The following is a 21,144-nucleotide window of genomic DNA, read 5'->3' on the forward strand; positions in this document are numbered from 1 at the left end:
TTCCTCTCCAAATAAAGCCTTAAGACAATATGCAATGGACCCCGCCGAGAAGAACTGGACATTTCTTTGGGGAGATCACAGGGACAAAAATGAAACAAAAGAAAGGCATATGGTAGTAACTAAAGAAGTGATAAGGATGTGAAGCACACCCAAGTCCTGCATCCTTTTTAGAAGAGGGAGCTCACTGCGGGCTTCAGTTCTACAAAAAATCCTCATCTCTTAAATGGTGTAGAGGGATTTGGGCTGAATTATAAAGGTTCCCTAAAATATAGGGTAGTTGAAAGGCCAGAAAATCTCTTCCATTCTAGTTTAGCAACACAAATAAAGACGTGGAGTATTAGAAAAGAATAGGTATGTTGTTGAGACAAAAAGGGTGTGAGTAGGACTGGAGGAAAGGGTCAATTTTACGTGGTAGAGAGATTTCTGGGGAGATGGATCAACTAGATTGAGATAACACAAAACCTAGAGAGGAGGTAAATGAATTACAATTTGAGAGCAAAAAAATAGTGAGTCAATCAGTGTTTTAGAGAGTAACTTAATGAAAACATTGTTAAACATGATAGAAGCTTCTAGAAACTCAAGGCAGAGAAAGGGAAAGCAAGTAGAAGATTAGCAATTATTCAGTAACAAAGAAATGAAAACATGGCCTACAATGGCAACAACAAATAAGAAAGTTACTTGGTGAATAAATGGCTCGGGGCACACAGGAGCAGAGGGAGTTAAAATAGTGATAATTGTGAGGTTAGATCATGATTAGGAAGAAAGTAATGATTTTACTAACAATGAAAATAGGAGGGATTCTGATTTTTAGGTGAGAAAATGACTTTGGTATGTTAATTATGAGTTGACATTAAGAATATTAGAGGAAATTTTCAGTAAAGATCTAGAGATTTCACACTGCCACATTAGTGAGGAGATAAATTAGCAAATTTGAACTTGGGGTAATAATGAATAATGAAGGCCCCAGTATGAATCATCACAATGACTGCGCTCTTTAAAATATGCCCATTGGTAGGGAGGAAGTTTCTATCAGAAAGAGAAAATATACGGAGGACCATTTGTTAGCATAGGAAAATGATATGGACAACATCAAATGGCTTATCTCTTGGTACACGTTTGGTCAAAAAAAAAAATTGAGTGTGGTCAACAGAGAACTAGTTGAAGAGTAAAGAGGGAAGTGTAAGATAATAATTATAATGTGAGTAAAGAAACAAGCAGATTAATAGATAGGATAGCACAGGCTAGATGCAATGTAATCAGATTGTGTTCAGAGAGAAAGAACACTAAGTTCAAGGACTTTAGGTAGAAAAAAGCCAAGGAGTGATCAGATTCAGGCTATCGTCAGGTGATAGTGGAAAGTGAAAACTGAGAACAAGAGTCAAAAAGTGTTACTGAAAATTGTGAGGAGATTGATAAGTGCACTAAGGCATCAATAAGAATGCTGTCAAGAAAGACTGTGTGAGAGGGAAGGAAAAGAAGAAGGAAGACCACTGGGTTTAAATTACCTAAGGAAATGGAAAGGAACCATGGTAGGTAGTTGGAAGAGAGTATTGGTTCACACTTAGCTTTATCAACATGTCAGTAAAAAAGAACTACACGTTGCAAATTCTACTCCGTGGAAACCTAAAAAAGTTAATGAGGTTTGCCACAGCTGACAACATTCATTTAAAGATGGCATGAAGTATTATTGAGACTGCTATTCCTCAAGAGGGACAATCTAAGCCACATGCTATGTTATAGTAGGTGCTGCAAATATGGCTAACTATGAAAAATTTTGGAATATAAAATTTATCTTTACTTATGTCATTTTTAAAGCCATAAAATTAAAACTCAGTGAAGGAAAAATCTATACGTGGAGTTCTCTCCTGGGAAACTTATATTCACAAAGGGTTTGTTTTAGTATAAATTCTTTTAACATTCTCTCTCTCTCAGCATTTTTACCAGATATACAGAAAAGCTCAGAATAGGAAGTTGAATATGTAGATAATATTTCTCGATGTCTAGTAAACTTTGTTTATACTGCATTATAAGCCTAAAACACTGAGCACATATTAGCGGGTATACGAAATTGAAATATCTTGTCCTTTCAAACAATAAAAGGCAACTTCTCTCCTACAAATTATAATCATCTTTCAAGAGGAACCTTGGATTCACTTGTGTCCTTGCCTATTTCCACAGGTGCTCTACTGTTTTCTTAAGAATTTTGAATTCATCATCCAGCTCCTCAAAGACCTATTTATAATTCACAGTACATTGATTTCATCTGCTGAATTCATGCTATAAATCTCTCAAAAGGAAAGTTCTAATATGTATACTTTTTTTATTACTTCCTCTGAAAAATGCCTTTCTAACACTACATCATAGATTTTTTTCCCTTAGTTGTCATTTACAACTTACTTCATTCAACTTAAAACCACAAAAGAAGTTTCTCAGTCACATGGCTTACACAGAAATGTGGGGCAATTAAAGTGGCTTAATAGCAACTAATCATGAGGGACTTGTGAGAAAAATTAAGCATTGTTGGAGCTAAATCTGAAAAAGTTTATGCTCTTGAAGGTGACAGAATCAATTCAGTGCCATTAAATCCACTAACCTTTCCATGGTTTTGTTATAACATTTCCCCACTAGATAATCCTTTCCTGTTTCATTTTATACCTTCACCATCAAATATAGATTGATTTATAGCTCATAGATAATGCCAGATATTGTCACAGCCCACTACTGGTTGCCAAGAAACATTATATAGCAAATAAAACAAAGTAAGTTTCAAAAAGCCAGGCCAATTTTAATATATTATTCAGGAGGTTCTGCAGATAGGCTGGCAATCAGTTACACAACTGTTGATTGCAGAAGTTGCAAATTCTTCCCCTCCATGTAAGCATGTGGGCTCTTTGCAGCTCCTCCTACCAGTGTGAGTCTATTTCTCCATCCCCTGAATAAGGACTTGGCCATGGGACTTGCCTTAACCAGTAAGACGTTAATAAATATAGCTTGCAAAATGTTTGTAGATTGGGACCAGCTCTTTCTTGGAACCCTTAAACCATCCCAAACTGGCCTGTTAGATAATGAGAGACGTATGGCCAAGTAACCCAGAACACAGCCTGCCAACTGCCAGATATATGAGGGAGCCCATCCTTGATCATCTAGCTGGCCAGAGATCTGAAGAACTGACACAGACCAGAAGAACCACTCAGCCAACCCATAGAATAGTGGAATGAATAAGCAGTTGTTGTTTTAAGACATTGAATTCTGGGATAGTTTGTTATGCAATCAGACCTAATTGATATAAACTAATCTCTCAACTCCTAGAATAGGGATTAAAAAAGGAATATATGTAATTAAGTTTGAACTGCCGTTTAATACAAAAATGACCCCAATCAGGGATTAGTAATTTCACTATCCTCACCCTCACTCACCTACTGAGACTTTACTTGGCTGTGATCCAATATTAGGAAGTTAATTAATATCTGAATCACTGTTTGTTCCCCAAGTCCACCTAGTATATTTATAATTGCTCCATCCTATGAGAGACGCATAAGCCTGCCAGTTTCTTCTCCATCCTTCTCTCCATTCCTAATCAGATGTACTAATTATAACAATTTTAGAGCCCACCATAATTTTTTAGTGAAGTTCAAGTTTACAATAAACATTGGCCCTTACTCTCTTCTACGTGGACGTTACCCAGCAGTTTCTGATTATGCAATCAAACCTTGTCAGACCATCTAATATAGTCTCCTGGAGCAGTCTCTTGAGCCTAAACACCTTTGCAGGAAACTTTTCAGCTCCTGTCTCGTTAAGATTGTAGTTCTCAACATAGGAATCCTAGTATTTGACCACATTGCCTTCTACTCCTTCTATTGCTGTCAGCTATTTGGACACACAAATGAAAAATTGGGCAGCTTTGAGTCTGTCAATAATCCTAACATGGACGACTGAAGACTCTTGTGTTCTGCTTGTCAATTCTCTGCATCCAAGACCTGGACCACACTTCACAAGGACCTTGCAACATTTCAGTAGAATGTTCTACACATGACTGAGAGATCTTTTTCTCTTTCTCTAGTATAATGCTTCTCATGAATTTTTCTCCTCCTCATATTAAGCAGCCTATACCTGTGGTTCCAATGTCTTTTCGTCAGGTATGTCATTGTCCTCTAGGGATCTGGTCTTGATTTCTGTTGTGGAGTAAGAGACTTTAGACCAATCATGCTTGTGAAGGGGATCAGAATATACCATCCCCAAATATGCAACTTTTGCATAAGGATTATTTTAAGATGAAGACAATTAAGAAACAGCAGATGTAGGAAAAGCTCTCTACCTTCCCCCCATCTACCCAAAAACAGGGCATAATTTTCCTCTGTGAAGATCTCCCCTCTCTCCTGCCAGGAAGGGAAGAACAATCCTCATCTCCAGAGATGGAGAGAGCACTGCCATGAGTCTGCATAAATAACGCCTGACTGAACAACCCTTAACTTCCGTTAGTTTCCTCCATATATTTACCTTCCCACAATTTACTGCCTCTAGAAGTCCCAAACCTCTTCTTTCTGTAGCCATGTCTTTCCAGTTGACCAGCCTTTGTTAAATGGTATCTAAGCCCCTAGTCTAACTGCCCCTTTGGGTCTTCACTTCCTTTCTCTGAAGGCCTCCAGATACACATAAAAATTAACATCAAAATATCTATGTGCCTTTTCTCCTGTCCAGCATTTTCAACATAAGCATTTTTGCCATAGATATTTTTGCTGCAAGCACTTTCACTGCAAATATTTTCACCACATGACTAATTGGCCATGAGGCAATTTTGCCATAAAAAAGATAAAATAATGATTTGACAATTTGGTTTCAACTGGTTGACGTTTGGCAATTTTGCCTTAAGATAAAATAACTGGTTGACAGTTTGGTTTCATTTCTTCATTGACACAGTTCTCCCATCTACATACTACATAAATCTTAGCTCCACATTTCCCGTAGAACTTTGCAACATCTGTCAATGGACACCTGACAATATGGCAAGAACAAACAACGGTGTAGAAGGCTTTGCACAACTCAATACAGAGCTCAGTTACAAACATGCATCCTAGTATTCGGAAACTGATAGCTCTCTTAATGAAGGAAGAAATTTTAGCAAAAAAAAGCCCCCTTAAATGTGATGGATAGCAAATGAGGAGATGAATCAACAAGCAAAAGAAAGAAAGGTGTAATACTATAAACAAAAGACTTCAAAGACAAGTGCTTCAGCACAAACCACAAAATGAAATTAGTTATTTGCACAGAATTCCCATGAATCTACACACATTTTAAATGCATTCAAATATTTTGTATTTTACAACAAGGTCTTTTTAATTTTGTTATTCATTTTTCATGTTTTGTTATATCTTTTTTAACATCCCTCCCTTATTTTTCTTTATTTTATCTTTTATGGCAAAATTGCTTTATGGCCAATTAGTTATGAGGTGAAAATTCTTGCAGCAAAGATATCCACACAAAGATGCTTGTGGTGAAAGTACCTAGACCATCTTTTATCCTGTTAAGCTGTTGTTTTGTCACTTTAATTTGCGTTTCACTGACCAAAACACAAGAGGATAGAGGAAAAGTTGTTTCCTCCCTAACACCTGCCATGGGCCATCTTCTGCCAGAAACTCCAATATCTTAAGGAATGTTGAATTTATGGAAGTCATTTTTTTTTAATATTCTTTCTCTCTTTTTTCTTTTTATTGAGGAAGACTGGCCCTGAGCTAACATCTGTTGTCAATCTTCCTCTTTTTTTTCCCCCCCAAAGCCCCAGTACATAGCTGTATATCCTAGTTGTAAGTCATTCTAGTTCTTCTATGTGGGATGCTGCCACAGCATGGCTTGATGAGCTATGCATGGGTCTGCACCCAGGATCCGAACCATTGAACCCCAGGCCACTGAAGCAGAGCACATGAACTTAACCACTCAGCCATGGAGCCAGCCCGCATGGAAGCCATTTTGAACACTAATTTACAGCCTGCAACTTAATGATGGGGAGATCCCACATTCTCTTTTCCTTATTAATCATGACTTGCTCTAGATTCTGCTTTCTATTATCAGGGACCATGTTTCTTCTATTTTCCTTTGGACCATAGAAATTATCCCCTGCCTCACCACTTGCTGACTCCTCATGCACAGCTCCTATCCTTTATTTTTATCCTTTTCTATCTGAGTAATTTTAATATCTAATAAAAGAATGCTCCATTATAACTCACCAACAGTTGCAATTATCTAAATAGGTAATCTGAAAATTGCTTTAGCTAATAAATGTAAGATGACTAAAAGTCATTTATTTTATGAAATCTGGAAAATTGAATAGCTAAAATTCTTACATTTTGAGAATGAATGTCTGTACAATATATACCAAGCAAATTAAAAATAAATACATTTTCAAAGCTGACATTATTTTATCTTTGAAATTGCAAAAAGAAAAAATTAACATAATCAAATGTATTATTAGGCACTCATAAAAGGATGGAACTAGCATCTTTAAAGGAAAAGAAGAAGACATTTCCAATGAAATATAATTACAATTTAAAAGCAAGGCATATTGCCACCAGTTGTCTTGATAAAATAAAGTAAAAGTATTATGAAATTATTAATTATATTTTTGGATTCTAATACACAAACATGATAATCATATCTCTGTAATCTATTGAAAATATCAAAGAGGATATGGGCCACAAAGGTCAATATCCATAAACAAGAAAAAAGAGAGGAAGATAGAAGGCGACTGCCATGACATGCAATACCTGTTGCTAATGCAATTCAAATTCTGAACATGCATACATATGAGATTAGACCAATTAATTAATGATATCTATTTTAATATTTACAAGTGATTATCTTTAAAGTTATTTATTTTATTTACTTTCTGAAATGTTTTAGATTTACAGAATAGTAGAGAGGATAGTATAATGATTTAACAAATCTTTATTTTGCTATAAATGCTTCAGGTTTTTAAAAACAAACATATTATAGACATAGTTGGAACCATATAGCCCTCTCAATATCATTTCTCTTTGTTATTCAGAGAAAACAAAATGTTGATGTTGGTGTGCATGATTTTTTTAATGTTATTTACTTTTTATTTAGAGCTAATTTTAGATTTTTTATTTCAAGTTAATTTTAGACTTACAGAAAAGTTTCAAAACTAGTACAGAGAATTCACTTCTATCTCTAGTGATAACATCTCGCATCTCATATAAACATCACATAAGTATCAGAAAGGGATTACGTGTAAAGTTAAAAATATTGCCGACTATGTTTCTATCCAAAAACAATACATAGTACTGTGTAGCATATTTTTCAACATTACATATCACATCAAACTAATCTCATTTGGCAACAGTTTGTGGTGTTGTATTATTTTGTTTTAATCAAATTGTATTTGAGATAACTATTTGGATAGATGCACGAGTTTTTTTTTTTAACAGTTGTACAATATATCATTTTCTCTAAAAGTAGAATTGCCTAAATTTATTCTAAAAGTGGGACTTGCTAGATGAAAGAGTCCAGTGTAGTACAATATACCACACTTACACTTTCTGATGTGTTTTGTGTCTAATTTTTGAAATATGTCCCTATCCTGAGTTCACAAAGATATTCTTCTACATTTTCTTTGATATTAAAAAAAAATGTATATCTTAAATGCACTTGGAACTTATTTTTGAGTACAAAATGAGCTAGAGATAGACTTTTGTTTCATTTCTTGCATATAAATTGTACTAGCATAATTTATTAAGTGCAGTTCATTATTTTTTTACTGACCCATAATGCCAACTTGGTAATGTATAACAAATTTACCTACAAGATGTGTATGTATGGATCTGCTTCTGAGCCGTCTGTTTTATTTATCCTTTTGGTAATATCACATTGTTTTTATTATTACAGCTTTTTTCTTTTCTTTTGGTGAGGAAGGCCGACCCTAAGCTAACATCTGTACCAGTCTTCCTTTTTTTTGTATGTGGGTCATCGCCAGCATGGCTTGACAAGTGGTACAGGTCCACATCTAGGATTCAAACTCATGAACCCCAGGCAGCCACAGAGGAGTGCACGAACTCGACCACTATGCCACTGGGCTGGCCTCTATTGTTATAACTTTTAAAAAAGAGAACATATTTGTCACGGAAAGATTACAAATTTATATTTCTTCAAAATTGCCTTAGCTATTGTTGGAATTTTGCTCTTCCACGTGAATTTTAGGATTAGCATGTGAAGTTCCATGAAAATTTCATTTTGGCATTTTGAAATGCATTAATCGTACAGTAATTTGGGGCATATTTCCATAGCTATAGAAATCGTTTCCCCATGATGAAAATGACATTTTCTCCCTTTATTTAAGGTCATCCTTTATGTCCACTAACATTTTGTAATTTTCTCCATTAAGGTCTTGTGCATCCTTTCTTTGATTGCTAGTTTAAGAGTAGCTTTGCTTAATTACATGTCTTAATTGGCTATTGAATGTAGGGACACCATTTGACTTTACTTTCAGCAATGCTTGTTTTTTATTTAAAAAAACACTCTGTGCTCTGATGGGCTAAAATAAAACACAACAAATCCTATAGAATAAAGATATTATTTTCTAAAACTGAAACATATATACTGAGTCACAATGTAAAATGCAAAAATGTACTAAATACAAAATTTTAACATGGATTAGATCAAGGTTTTCAGAGAGAATATGTAGATGTATTGTCGCTGACTATGTATATCTGAAACAAGCTTGATTTCCCGTCATTTTTCATTATAGAACTATATATTTTTTTCTTAGCAGTGTGAAGATCTTACTAATGTTGCTGATGAAAAGTCTGCTTAAATTCAGTCATCCTTGGAGATGATCTGTCTATTCCTTTTGAGAGCATCTTAAGATTTTCCCTTTTTTATGATTTTATGAAGTTTTACTTTGATGGCTGACATTTATTATTATTCTCAGCATTCAGAATGCATTTTCAATTTAAAGACACATTTCTAGTAAACTCCATCATTTTCTCTTTGAAGATTACTTTTCTGTCCTTCCCTCTCTTTTTGGCTTTTGTCAGCATCTACTAGGTATAAGCATGTTGAACCAACCAGCTTATCCTCCAAGGTTCACAACTACTCATGTTTTTTGTGTTAGCTTTTTCTCTGATTTACAGACTAACTCATCATTAATTAATTAGCATCCCATTTGCACAGTCTAACTTTGATTAGTCCAGTATAAACTTTGTTCTATCAACTGGAATTTCTTTTTAATTTTTATTATAATGACCATAGTTTTCATTTCCAAGATTTTGAGTTGTTTTCATTTTAATTATTTTTTACTCATAATTTCAGCCTCTTTGCTTTCACTATTTCTGGTTCCTTTAATAGGTATGTTTTCCTTTATTTCTTTGATGAACCCCCAATGACTTATGAAAGTCTCCTTCAGAATGTTCTATTGTTTTCATTTTCATTCATTTCCTGATTGGTGGGTTTTTTTAGCTGTCTTTCTTAAAAATTCATGTATTGTGGAAATAGAGTTGGCAGGCTCTCCTTGGATAAACAGGTTATTTTTTAAACCTCTCTTCCTACACTCCCTCCTTTCAGTTGGGTGGCTCCACATCCCCTTCATTTGGCCTCTGGGCCTTCACCAATCAGCACTGTCTTTCATGATTCACTTGGGTTTTTGCTCCACAGGGCATATGAGAACTTGCAGAGCCATCAGCTTGCAAAAGATTGGTGTCAGGGTTGGTCACAAGCTGTTTCTGCAGTCTCTAAGCTTCTAGGGTAGTACCTTCCTCAGGACATTGGCTCAGGCAGCAGATGGCACAGCTTTATTTCTGCCTCATTCCCTGTGGGGCAGCTCACCCCAGTCCCTGGCTTAAGCAAGCTCGTTTTAGATCCTATTTCTCTGTAGGATCCATATTCGAGGGGCTCAGAAGTCTGATGTTTCAGCCATTCTCACTGCTTTGTATTTCCGTTCTGTTTATCATTCAAGAAAAATCTCACCTTGTTTTTCGAAATGAGCAATCTCTTCTTAACTTTTATTTTTTTTAAAAATAATTTATCTATCACTGCTATAATTTTAAAGCCAGAGATAGCCTCAAAGCGTAAATCTTCAACATTGTCTTGGACAGAGGTCTTGGCTCTTTATATATAAAATGTGAAAGATGGCCTTTTCCTCTTTCCGTACTTTGAATTCTTGGAGGTTAGAAACACGACCTTTTCATCTTTATTTGTCCATCCTTGATAATCTAAGGAACATATTTAATTCTATTTGGTAACCCTTGTCATCCCATCTTTTAAAACCTCAGAGCAAAAGATTCATTCTACACGAATTGGGAAGATAAAGGAGAGAGCTTTCATTCTTCACTCTTTCTCGTATTCAGATATGTGAAGGATCTAAGTCTGAATCTGATTTGCATAAGTATTTAGTGCTCTCTTATATCTTTAAATATTTAATCATATTTTCATGAATTTATTTTTTTGGTAACTGGTAAAAGATGTAACAAAATAAAATGCATTATTCCAGATTTATTAAAACAGAATTCCAAGACAAAAATGACTTTTCCATCTTACTTGTGTTTACTTGTGTGCCAGTAACTCATTTATTTTTTGGTGGGAGGTTGTTTTGTTTGTTGTCCTTTTATTTTTTGGTCTGGCAAATCAAACTATAAATTCTCCAAAACTTCGAGAGGATTGCAATGATTAAACAAATTAGCAACTTCTTAGTGGGGGTGGGGGAGAGCTAAGAGAGTATCAAAAAGTTCATGTAAATTAACAATGTAGACTAATGTTAATTTTTAAATTCTAGTCTGATCTCAATACACTACCTCATGTCTATAATTATTGTAATTATTTCTGATTGTTTAACCACTCTACTGCATATTCTAAAAATAACTTAGGAGAAAGATAATTGTCCTAAATAATCTACAAATGTGTCATAAATACAATAAGATAAAGTTTTAAATTAAATAAAATTATACTTATTTGTAAGTTCTTTTTTTTTTTTTTGGAGGAAGATTAGCCCTGAGCTAACATCTGCCACCAATCCTTTTCTTTTTGCTGAGGAAGACTGGCCCTGAGCTAACCTGCATGCCCATCTTCCTCTATTTTATATGTGGGATGCCTGCCACAGCATGGCTTGACAAGCGGTGCGTAGGTCCACACCCAGGATCTGAACTGGTGAACCCTGGGCCACCAAAGCAGAACGTGCAAACTTAACTGCTGCACCACTGGGCCAGCCCCTATTTGTAAGTTCTTTATACTCTGTCTCATAAAATCTTCACAAATAATTTATGAGTTTATTTCCTATTTTGTAGGTGAGGAAATTGACAGTGTTACATGAGAAATAAATCACAAACTGGGATATGAATCCCAACTTGATTGATTCCAAACTCCTCGCCATTATGTTTTGCTTCTTCTCTATACTTGTGAGTTAATACCTACAGCACGAAAGTGTTATTGGTTTTTCTTGCTTTGATTTTGGATAGGAGGATTAAAATGGTTTGGTTGTGCATATACTCTGATTAATATGTTTTCAGTTTAATTTACCACTGTGGGAACAGGATCTGCAATATTGCAACAATCTCCTATGGCATCTCTGCCTTCAGACACGGGATGGCCCTTAAACTTCATTGAAGATAACATAGCCAGAGTGATCTTCATAAAACAAAAATCCTGTTATATATGTATCTTACAACACTCTCTTGTTGTCACTTTATCTACTGAATAAAATCAAACTCCTTATTTTGGATATTAGGATGTTAATGCTTGTTGCAGCATCTTCACAATAGCCAAAAGGTAGAAACAAGCCAAGTGTCCATAAACAGATGAATGGATAAACAAAATGAGGTATATACACACAACAGAATACAGCCATAAAAAGATGGAAGGAACTGCTGGTACATGCTACTACATGGATGAACTTTGAAAAGATTATGCTAAGTGAAATAAGCCACATACAGAAAGACGAATACTGTATGACTCTACTTATATGAAATATCTAGAATAGGGAATTTCATAAAGAAAGAAAGTAGATTAAAAGTTACCAGGGGCTGCAGGGAGCGGGAAGGGGGAGTAATTGCTTAAACCGAGTTTCTGTTCAAAGTGATAAAAACAGACAGTGGTGATGGTTACACAATATTGTGAATGTAACTAATGTCACTGAATTATACAACTAAAAATGGCAAATTTTATGTTTCATAAGTATTTTTTACTTAATTTTAAAAATTAATGATGTAATATACCAAAAACTGAGTTGTACATTTTTAATGGGTGAATTTAATGGCTATGGTATGTAAATTATATCTCAATAAAACTTTTCTTTTAATGCTTCTTATCTTGCCAGACAAAATCCTTCAATATTGGACCCCTCCCAAAGACTGTAGCTTCATTTCACACCAATTCATGCCACACAACCCATGTTCTAATCATACCAAATGATACATGGCTCCTTGTCTACTCTGTGCTTTTTAATGTCTTCATATTAAAAATTTTCTTAGCTGTTATTCTAGAAGAGTAGTTTGCAATCTTTTTGATCTGAGGACTTTTACACTCTTAAAATGATGAAGGACGCCAGAGATATTTTGTGTGACTTATGTCTCTAGCTATTTATCATTATATTAGAAATTTAAACTGAAAAACTTGTTTTAAATATGTATTAATTTCTTTTAAAATAACAAAAACTGGTTGCATATTAATATAAATAACACCTAAGAAAATAGCTGTATTTTTTAAATGAAAAAAGAGCACTGTTTTATAATTTTACATATCTGATTAATATCTAGATTGCTAGATGACACCTGGATTTTCACATCTACTTCTTCATCCTATCTGTTGTGTTGTTTTAGTTGAAGTGAAGAAAATTCAGTCTCATACAGCTAAGAAGTTGGAAAAGGGAGGAGCATTTTAATAGCTTTTTCAGATAATTCTGGATATTCTTTCATACTACACTAACGTATGACAAGTGGAAGTTACTTAAAGGTTAGCTTCAATGTGAAATCAGAAACCATAGTGATGAACTTTTCATACTCTATTACATTAAAATTCATTGGTCTAGCTTGCATTTTGAATGGATCATTTACCCATGCATGATTTTATCATGTCATTTGGAAAGTATTGGTTCCTTAAGTTATGCATATCTTCCAAATGTTGACACATTTCATTATGCAATACCCAAAACCTCACATTAGTAATATTACCACCCATCTCATCAGAAAAGCTTTTACGTATTGGGAAGCTATCAAGCATACTATGGCAGATATGGGTCTTCCAAAATTCTCATTTTTACTTGAAAGCTTGGTTTTCATTATTTGCAACAAATATTGTAGATCATTTCCCTCATAGTGGCAGATTCATTGTATTCATTCTTTGGAAAATGTTTGCCACACAACTAGGTTTGAATAACCAATGTGTCTGTTTTTCTTTCTTTCAAGTAAAAAATGGTGTTCCTTAAAAGAAGCATGAACTCAAATAATCACACAAATACATAGTTTCCTTCAGGCAGCCATTGCACTCCAGAATGCTACAGAAGTGCCTGATGTGTATTTCATCACACAGAATATTAAAGAGATGTGTACTGAAAGATCAAAATTTAATAAAATTAAATTTTTACTCCTTCTTCAATAACATTCTAAGCGAAATTGGCTTTTTTTTCTGCTTTTAAGTGGCAGTGAAAAACACAGTAACTATTAGTCCAATTTGGTGCCACTGCCTTGATGAGAGCTAAGTTGCAATTTAGCAACTACTGCTTTTGTATCATCAGTGCAATGTCAACATAGTGAAAAGGCAAATATCTGGTATTATTATGAGAATAGTTTTGATTTCATAGACTCATTCAACTTAGATTGGGGATCCCTAGGGAACTACACTTGAGGACTACAGGTCTAGAATATTCTTCCTCCTCTTCTCCTTCTCCACCTGGCCCAATCAACTGACAGATTCCTATTGATTCTATTAATTTCCTCATCTCAGCTCAGTGGCATCTTCCATCCTTCCAGGCAGATTTGTTACTCTCTGGGCCTTTAGTAGCCAGCCCTCGTGGTCTAGTGGTTAAGACTCAGCACTCTCACCACCTGCTGCTGTTTGTTTCCCAATCAGGGAATCACACCACCCATCTGTTGGTTGTCATACTGTGGCGGCTGTGTGTTGCTATGATGCTGTGAGCTATGCCACCAGTATTTCAAATACCAGCACGGTCACTGATGGTGGACAGGTTTCAGTGGAGCTTCCAGACTAAGACAGACTAGGATGAAGGACCTGGCCACCCACTTCAGAAAAAATTGGCCATGAAAACACTATCAATTGTAGCGGAGCATTGTCTGATACAGTGGCTGAAGGTGAGAGGATGGCGCAAAAAGACCGGGCAGGGTTTCGCTCTGTAAAGCACAAGATCTCTAGGAGTCAGAATTGACTCAATGACACTAATACCAAAGGCCTTTAGTATCCTATGGAATCTATTGAATTTCAATATTTGTTTACTTGTAGTTTTCTTCTTAAATTGTGGCTTCTAAAGATCTATGGATTCATATTCATCTTTATATCCAGGGTGCCTGACAAAGAATCTGGAGCACATAAAATGAATTAATAAGTTAATTAATTCATTGTGGATACAATGTGAGCATTTCCAACTCTGAATTGTATAGTCTAGGAAAATGGAGGACCGAAGAGTGTTATAATGTAAATTTCATAGAGATATACCCAAAGAATCAACAAATCTCACATGTGTCTGAACTCTGTAATCAGGACACTTATAGTTGCATTTTCACACACACGCGCACACGCACACATACACATACACAGAGGGAAACCAAAATAGCATGTAGTAGAATATACAAATTGATATGAAATTATCAATATGTATGTTAACCTAGAGAATAAAGAAACAAGAATGTGTATTTGTAAAGTAAACACCTGAACTGATTTGGAAAAGCTGAGTAGGATTTGAATAAGCCAAGAGGACTATGAAGCATATTAAACGTTGAAAGAACAAAATGAACAGTGGCATGAACAGCATGGGATGACAATGTACAATATGAAGTTTGACCTAAAATATCTGTTCTTTTATATGAGTAAACATACAAGAAGATGCTGTATCTCACTAGCTATCAGGTAAGTGTATATTAATATAAATTGACTTTTTGTATATTAGATAGTCATAAGCTAATAAAAATTATAAAAATCATTGTTGGCAAAAGTGTGGGAAAATAGACAGTTGATAAAAACGTAAATTAATATAGTCTTTTTGGAGAGAAATTTGACCAGCTATAAAACAAAAATAAACACTGATTGACTTGCAATTTTATTTCTAGGGTTCTATGCCAAACAAATACTCACATGTGTGAATAAGCATTTATATGCACAAATTTTCATTGTGACATTGTAAGTAATTATGAGACATCAGAAATATCTAAACGTTTATCAATAAGAAAATGGTTAAATAAATTAATTTATTTTTAGTATAGACTTAGGTACATTAGTATAATTAGTATAAAATTATTCAAAAGAATTAGATAGAGCCTTATATACTGAAATGAAAGCTTTTGAAGATATATCGTAAGCGAAAAAGAAGCAGCTGAATAATGCATATAGAATCATTCCATTTTTGTAATTATAAATGACATACACACATACATAAAGAAAATTCTGGAGGTATGACAGCTGCCAATTATAAGTAAATAAATGGAATTGATGTTGCAGTCATAGGGCAGAAATCTCATTTTTAAATCCATATTACCTGAACACTTTACAATAAACATATATTATTTTGCAATTTAAAAAGTAACAGAAAAGATTGACCTCAGTATAGTGAAATTGGAAAAGTGAGAAATATGTGGAAACCACATAGAGATAAAGAAAAGAGAGAAGTTGCATGATATGAAGATAGTCCTTGTAAAAGTTGGATGACAAGAAAGAAATTTCTCTGAATTATATAGATAGTTCATACAATATTATGTTTGAACGATTATGTCCTATAAAATATTAAAAATATTTTAAAATATTACATAATTTCTTTAATAACATTTTCTCAGGACTGTTTTATATACATATTTATATATATATATACAAAAATAATCTTTGATATTTGTTTTGGAAAATATAATTAACTGAATGTAATTAGACAAATATTCTCAAATACATAATTTCATCCAGTGGAAGAAAATACAATTAGCATAGTTTTATACCGAAAAATTATTTTCCACGAATTTAATACACTTATTTATAAGAAGCATTATGAAGGGATGTATTGAAAGTTCCATGATTAGAAGCTAATAGTCATTATATACATGCTATACATGCTAGCAGTTAATTGCTTCTTTGACTTTTGGGGAATCAGATGACATCGCTGCATTCATTCTTTGAATATAAACTCTAGGAAAATGTAATTGCTACATGCAATTGCCATTCTAATTTCTCTACTAAGCCAAATGATACTCATTTCCACCAAACTATTTAAAAAGAAATTGTTTTACTTACTTTCAACAATTACTTGTCTGTCTTCCCAGTTATCTTTAATAAGCTGTATATTTCCAAAGTGTGCATCGCTGTAAAAGATTCGGTTGGTACCTTTTCTTCTTTGATTATAGTCGAAAGCCAAGGCTATGACATTCCTGAAATAATGTGGATTCTCATATGGCCTTATTGGTGAATTTAAATTGGTTTCATCAGAAAGATGTATACTTTTTAATATTGTTCTCCCTGAATACAGCAAATAGCCTTCATGCCGTAGGCAAGTGACTTTATCCTCTGCCAAATATCCATGGGCACAAGCGCAAGTTCTCTGGGAATTTCCTCGATAAAGACAGAGCTGCTGACATCCACCATTGTCCTTGGCACAAACATTGGTCCCTGAGGAGAAAAAAAAAGATACACACACACACACGTTTGTGCTTTTTCTTCTGTTTTTAAAAGAGTTTTTTTCTTATAGAAATATTAAAAATTTAACATTGAATATTCTCATTTTTTATTCTTAGTTTTTAGACTGGTCAGTAAAATAAACACTATAAAGTATTGATTTTTTTTAATCAGACCTCTTTAAATTCTTGGATTTCTTATTTCAAAGAGCACATCCTTTTGCTTCCCTCAATAAAAGCATTAAAAATTTCCCTTAATCAGACAGTTAAGTATATAACTCTTTCTTGAAACATGATACTGAGATTACAATAGGTTTTATGTATTGTAATCTTTGGCATAAGTAATGGATTCACTCAAAACATGAACTGAATTCAGCAAAAAGAATATGCACCACTTTAAACTCTGTGTCTATGAAAGATGCAAAGTATTAAAGAAATTTATGACTCCAATGTGCCTAACATCCTAAGTATATTGGGCATAAGTTTTTACTCCAGTCTTGAGTAAAGATTTAATATGCTATCAAGATTTCTCTATCAGGTTAATTGTCCTCTATGAATCCATCATCTCCAAAGTTATTATATCTTCCTTTGATGTCAAGAAAATTAATTATAATTTATTTTAATGGATATTGTTTGTATGTACAAATGTTAAAAAAATAGAAATAAATAGTACAAAATGTATTTATTATATAAGAATGCTGACCTTTCTCTCTTACTCGGTTAAAGATTTTAACCTCCTTCAGGTTGACTCCAAGACCCGTTCTCATGGTTACGGTTTCTGTGGCGTCATTTTTGTGGCCCCTTCTGATGGACCCATTGGCATGTGCTCTGCCAAGAAGATGAACATACGTGATCAACAATCTTTAGCTAATTCAGATCAAGCCAGTTATTTAAGCTGAAGATAACAGATAGCCCAGCAGAAGGGCAAGAAATCAACTTTACTCTGTGACATTGAAATGGTTGAACCTACAATAGCAAGAGTGACTGCCTTTTCTGTGGAAATTTCACGGCTTTGTGAGATCCCTTTTGTGACCTTGCTAAGGAATGGCTAATCCTACAAGGGTAAAGCAACTGGCACTGAAATAACATTTTGAGACTCAAATACTTATGAAAAAATAAATTACCTGTCAGACCAGTAGATGTAAGCCCCGAAGACTGCAACAGAAAACATATCCACATTGCTCCCTGACAGCACCATCTCACGATTCCCTCCAGTCTCAAGGTCGATTCTTTCTATCTTGTCTGTTCGAGCATCACACCAGTACAATTTATTTTCCTAAAGATCGATTGAAAAGTAATATTACAAGCTGTTTTGATTAAGTGTTTTATCAAAAAAATAAGAGAACACTAAAAGTGAATTAATGCAAGTTGGCAGTTAATGCACTTGAAATACCTAAGAAAAGAAATCCAACAGACCTCATAGTCAATGGAGATGCCATTCGGCCATGCTATTCCTGTGCTCACGAGGACAACCTTCTCTGAGCCATCTAAGCGAGTCTTTCCAATGCAGGGCATCTGTCCCCATTCAGTCCAGAACAAGTAGCTGGAATTAAATTGTTGGTTTATAGAAATATGTAGATAAACACAAAAAGATGTATTATTAATAATAGCGGTAACACTCACGCTAACAGAACAAAACCAATACATTTTAGAAAAAAATATACACGTGATTGTTTGCAATAAAAGAATTGTTATTGTAAAAACTATTTAACCATTCATAGAAATCATGAGGGTGGATTCAAAATCCTACCAAAATACCTTTTGTACATGCTGCTCCCTGTCTGAAATGCTCTTTTCCAACCTGTTTGCCTCATTTGCTTCTGTTTTTCATATCTCAAACATTGTTTCTTTGAAGAAAACTTCTGTATTCTCTCTGTTTATTGCACCATGTCCTCTGCCTCAGAGCATGGATTAGAGTGGAAAATTTACACTTGTGTTCCTTTACGATGTTATTTTTTATTAATATTTTTGCTTCACTACACTACAAGATCAATGAAGACAGTAATCTTTTCTCCTTTTTATTCACAATTACACCTACAGCATTAGGTAATTAGAAAATTTTGAAAATGAAAACCAGTGGTAGGTAAATATTTAATATATGAATATATAGATAAATGCATCATAACTTTCATTTCCGTCCACTTAGACTATTAAATGTTACTATTCTAATCTGAATTTTACAAATTATCTTGTGAAGCCATCTTAAAACATGGATTCATACAAAAGGAGACATTCTTGTTTTAGCAATCTCATAATGCAAAATGTAATGTAGAAGGACTATGGAAGAAAATGAAATATAGAAAGAAAATCCAGAGTATGCTAAAGTAAAACAACATGTGAAAAAATGAAATGTAGAAAAACAGAAAGTATATAATTCATGCTTTCACTCATTCATTCAACAAATAGAATATTTACATTACAATACAGAATCCATTCTTTCAGATAAATAAGATCCATTCTTTTGAAGTCATATTCATTGAAGAAGTTATATTCATTGAAGTTGTTCTTCAATGGTCAGATAACAGCAATGACAAAATTTTAGAAAAATATGATGTGGACTGGCCCAGTGGTGTAGTGGTTAAGTTCTCATGCTCCACTTCAGTGGCCAGGGGCTCACAGGTTCACATCTTGGTCACAGACCTATACATGGCTCATCAAGCCACGCTGTGGCAGCCTCCCAAATACAAAATAGAGGAAGACTGGCACAGATGTATGCTCAGCATCAAACCTCCTCTAACAAAAAGAGGAAGATTGGCAACAGATGTTAGTTCAGGGCCGATCTTCCTCACCAAAAAAATAAAGAAATAAGATAATGCTTAAAAAAAATACAATAATCATTGATTCATTTAGGCAAAAACGGGTATGTATTCTGTGCATATTTGACACAAGAAGAGAAAGTGAGACAGCATACAGAAAAATCAAAGAAGACCTAAATTCATATTTTGTATCCACTCAGATTTATTTATCCATTAAAAAAGATATTTAACTACATAAAAATATATGTATTTCTTTTATGCATATTGTTTTGATTTATTTTAAAAGTTGATTTTTTTCTCAAAAGAACGCTGTATAAAATAAATGTGGTGGATTTTTACAGCCAGACAAAAAAGAGGTGTGGTTAGAATCCCAAGTATATTAATTTTGAAGAAAGTATCAGTCATATTTACAAGCTCTATAAATCAGAAAGGGAAAACTGTAGCCAGAAATCCAACTATTTTATTGGTTAGATCTAGGTTGAAGCAGGCATGAAAAAAATCTATACTTGTACTAAAGCTAAGATTTTTTAAACTTTAAGGCAGACTCTCATTGTATTTAAAAATTATTAAAAATAAAATAACGATTTAACTGGGAGGCAAAATTTGTTGCTCCATTTAACTTTTTAAAGACGAATTTTATCACTAATAATGCTCTTAAAATGAGCAGTCAGACATTATGTTAAATGGCAGGAGATTTTACAATGTGAAGGAGGCATTTTGAGAGCTAGGACAGACATATGCTTCCTTGTTCCATCTGATCTTATCATCTACTTTTAATATACTCCAGAGTTCAAGTATGGAAGGAAAGGTGTATAACATACCTTTTATTTGACAGTAATCTGCCTTCAATGCACTAAATGAGTAATAAAAATATTTTGAGTGAGTAGGCTGAATCAGCCATTTACCATGTTTAGCCCTGAATCTCACAGCTATGAAAGTCACAGCTCAGGAAGTTAACAATCCACAGTCACGCGGCTGATAAGGGTCCAAGCCAGGAACCACACTCAGGCTTCACTAACTCAGACGTGTACTGTCTTCTCTATGTTGTCTCACCAAATATAAATATAATACAACAACACAATAATCTTATATCCACTATTATTTTTCCCTAGGTATAAGGAGTATGACAAAGATCTCCATACTTAAAAACACAAAACAAAACTTGACAAAGGTCTTTGTATTGAGAAACAAGTTTCTTTCTTTTTTTCCCAGACAGTCCCTATTCATTTTAAATTTGCGATACTTCCACGCAGGAGGCAGGGATGAATGGCAATAAAATTAGGGACAAAAATTATTCAAAACAAACCTATCTTGAATACAGATTTTACTCAAGTTTTCAGTAGTGATTTGATAAACTATCATAATATATGAAGCCACATCTGACTGTAGAAATGACTTTTATGGCTAAATAATTTATCAACTTAATAAACTAAAAGATCCTACACCTACCAAAATTAGGCAACATTTTATGAATGTCAGGCAAAGAAAAATTTATTTGCTCCTTAAAGTGAAATTGAAAGCAAAGAATTGAATAGAATTAGCACCTCGAGAACCTTCGGGGATTATAA

At 34.1% G+C, this 21,144-nt stretch overlaps 1 protein-coding gene across 1 annotated transcript in view; it reads right to left on the reverse strand.

Annotated features, from left to right (window-relative positions):
- LRP1B (LDL receptor related protein 1B) overlaps positions 1-21,144 on the reverse strand; it is a 1,825,183-nt gene that overhangs the window by 422,386 nt on the left and 1,381,653 nt on the right. The window contains exons 38-41 of the mRNA XM_046659286.1: positions 18,237-18,363; positions 17,945-18,096; positions 17,524-17,648; positions 16,444-16,815 (exon numbers count right to left, since the gene is read on the reverse strand). Coding sequence (XP_046515242.1) covers positions 16,444-16,815; positions 17,524-17,648; positions 17,945-18,096; positions 18,237-18,363 — 776 coding nt within the window. The remainder of the gene's footprint in view (positions 1-16,443; positions 16,816-17,523; positions 17,649-17,944; positions 18,097-18,236; positions 18,364-21,144) is intronic.

The sequence above is a fragment of the Equus quagga genome, chromosome 4, assembly GCF_021613505.1.
Source record: "Equus quagga isolate Etosha38 chromosome 4, UCLA_HA_Equagga_1.0, whole genome shotgun sequence".
NCBI lineage: Eukaryota > Metazoa > Chordata > Mammalia > Perissodactyla > Equidae > Equus > Equus quagga.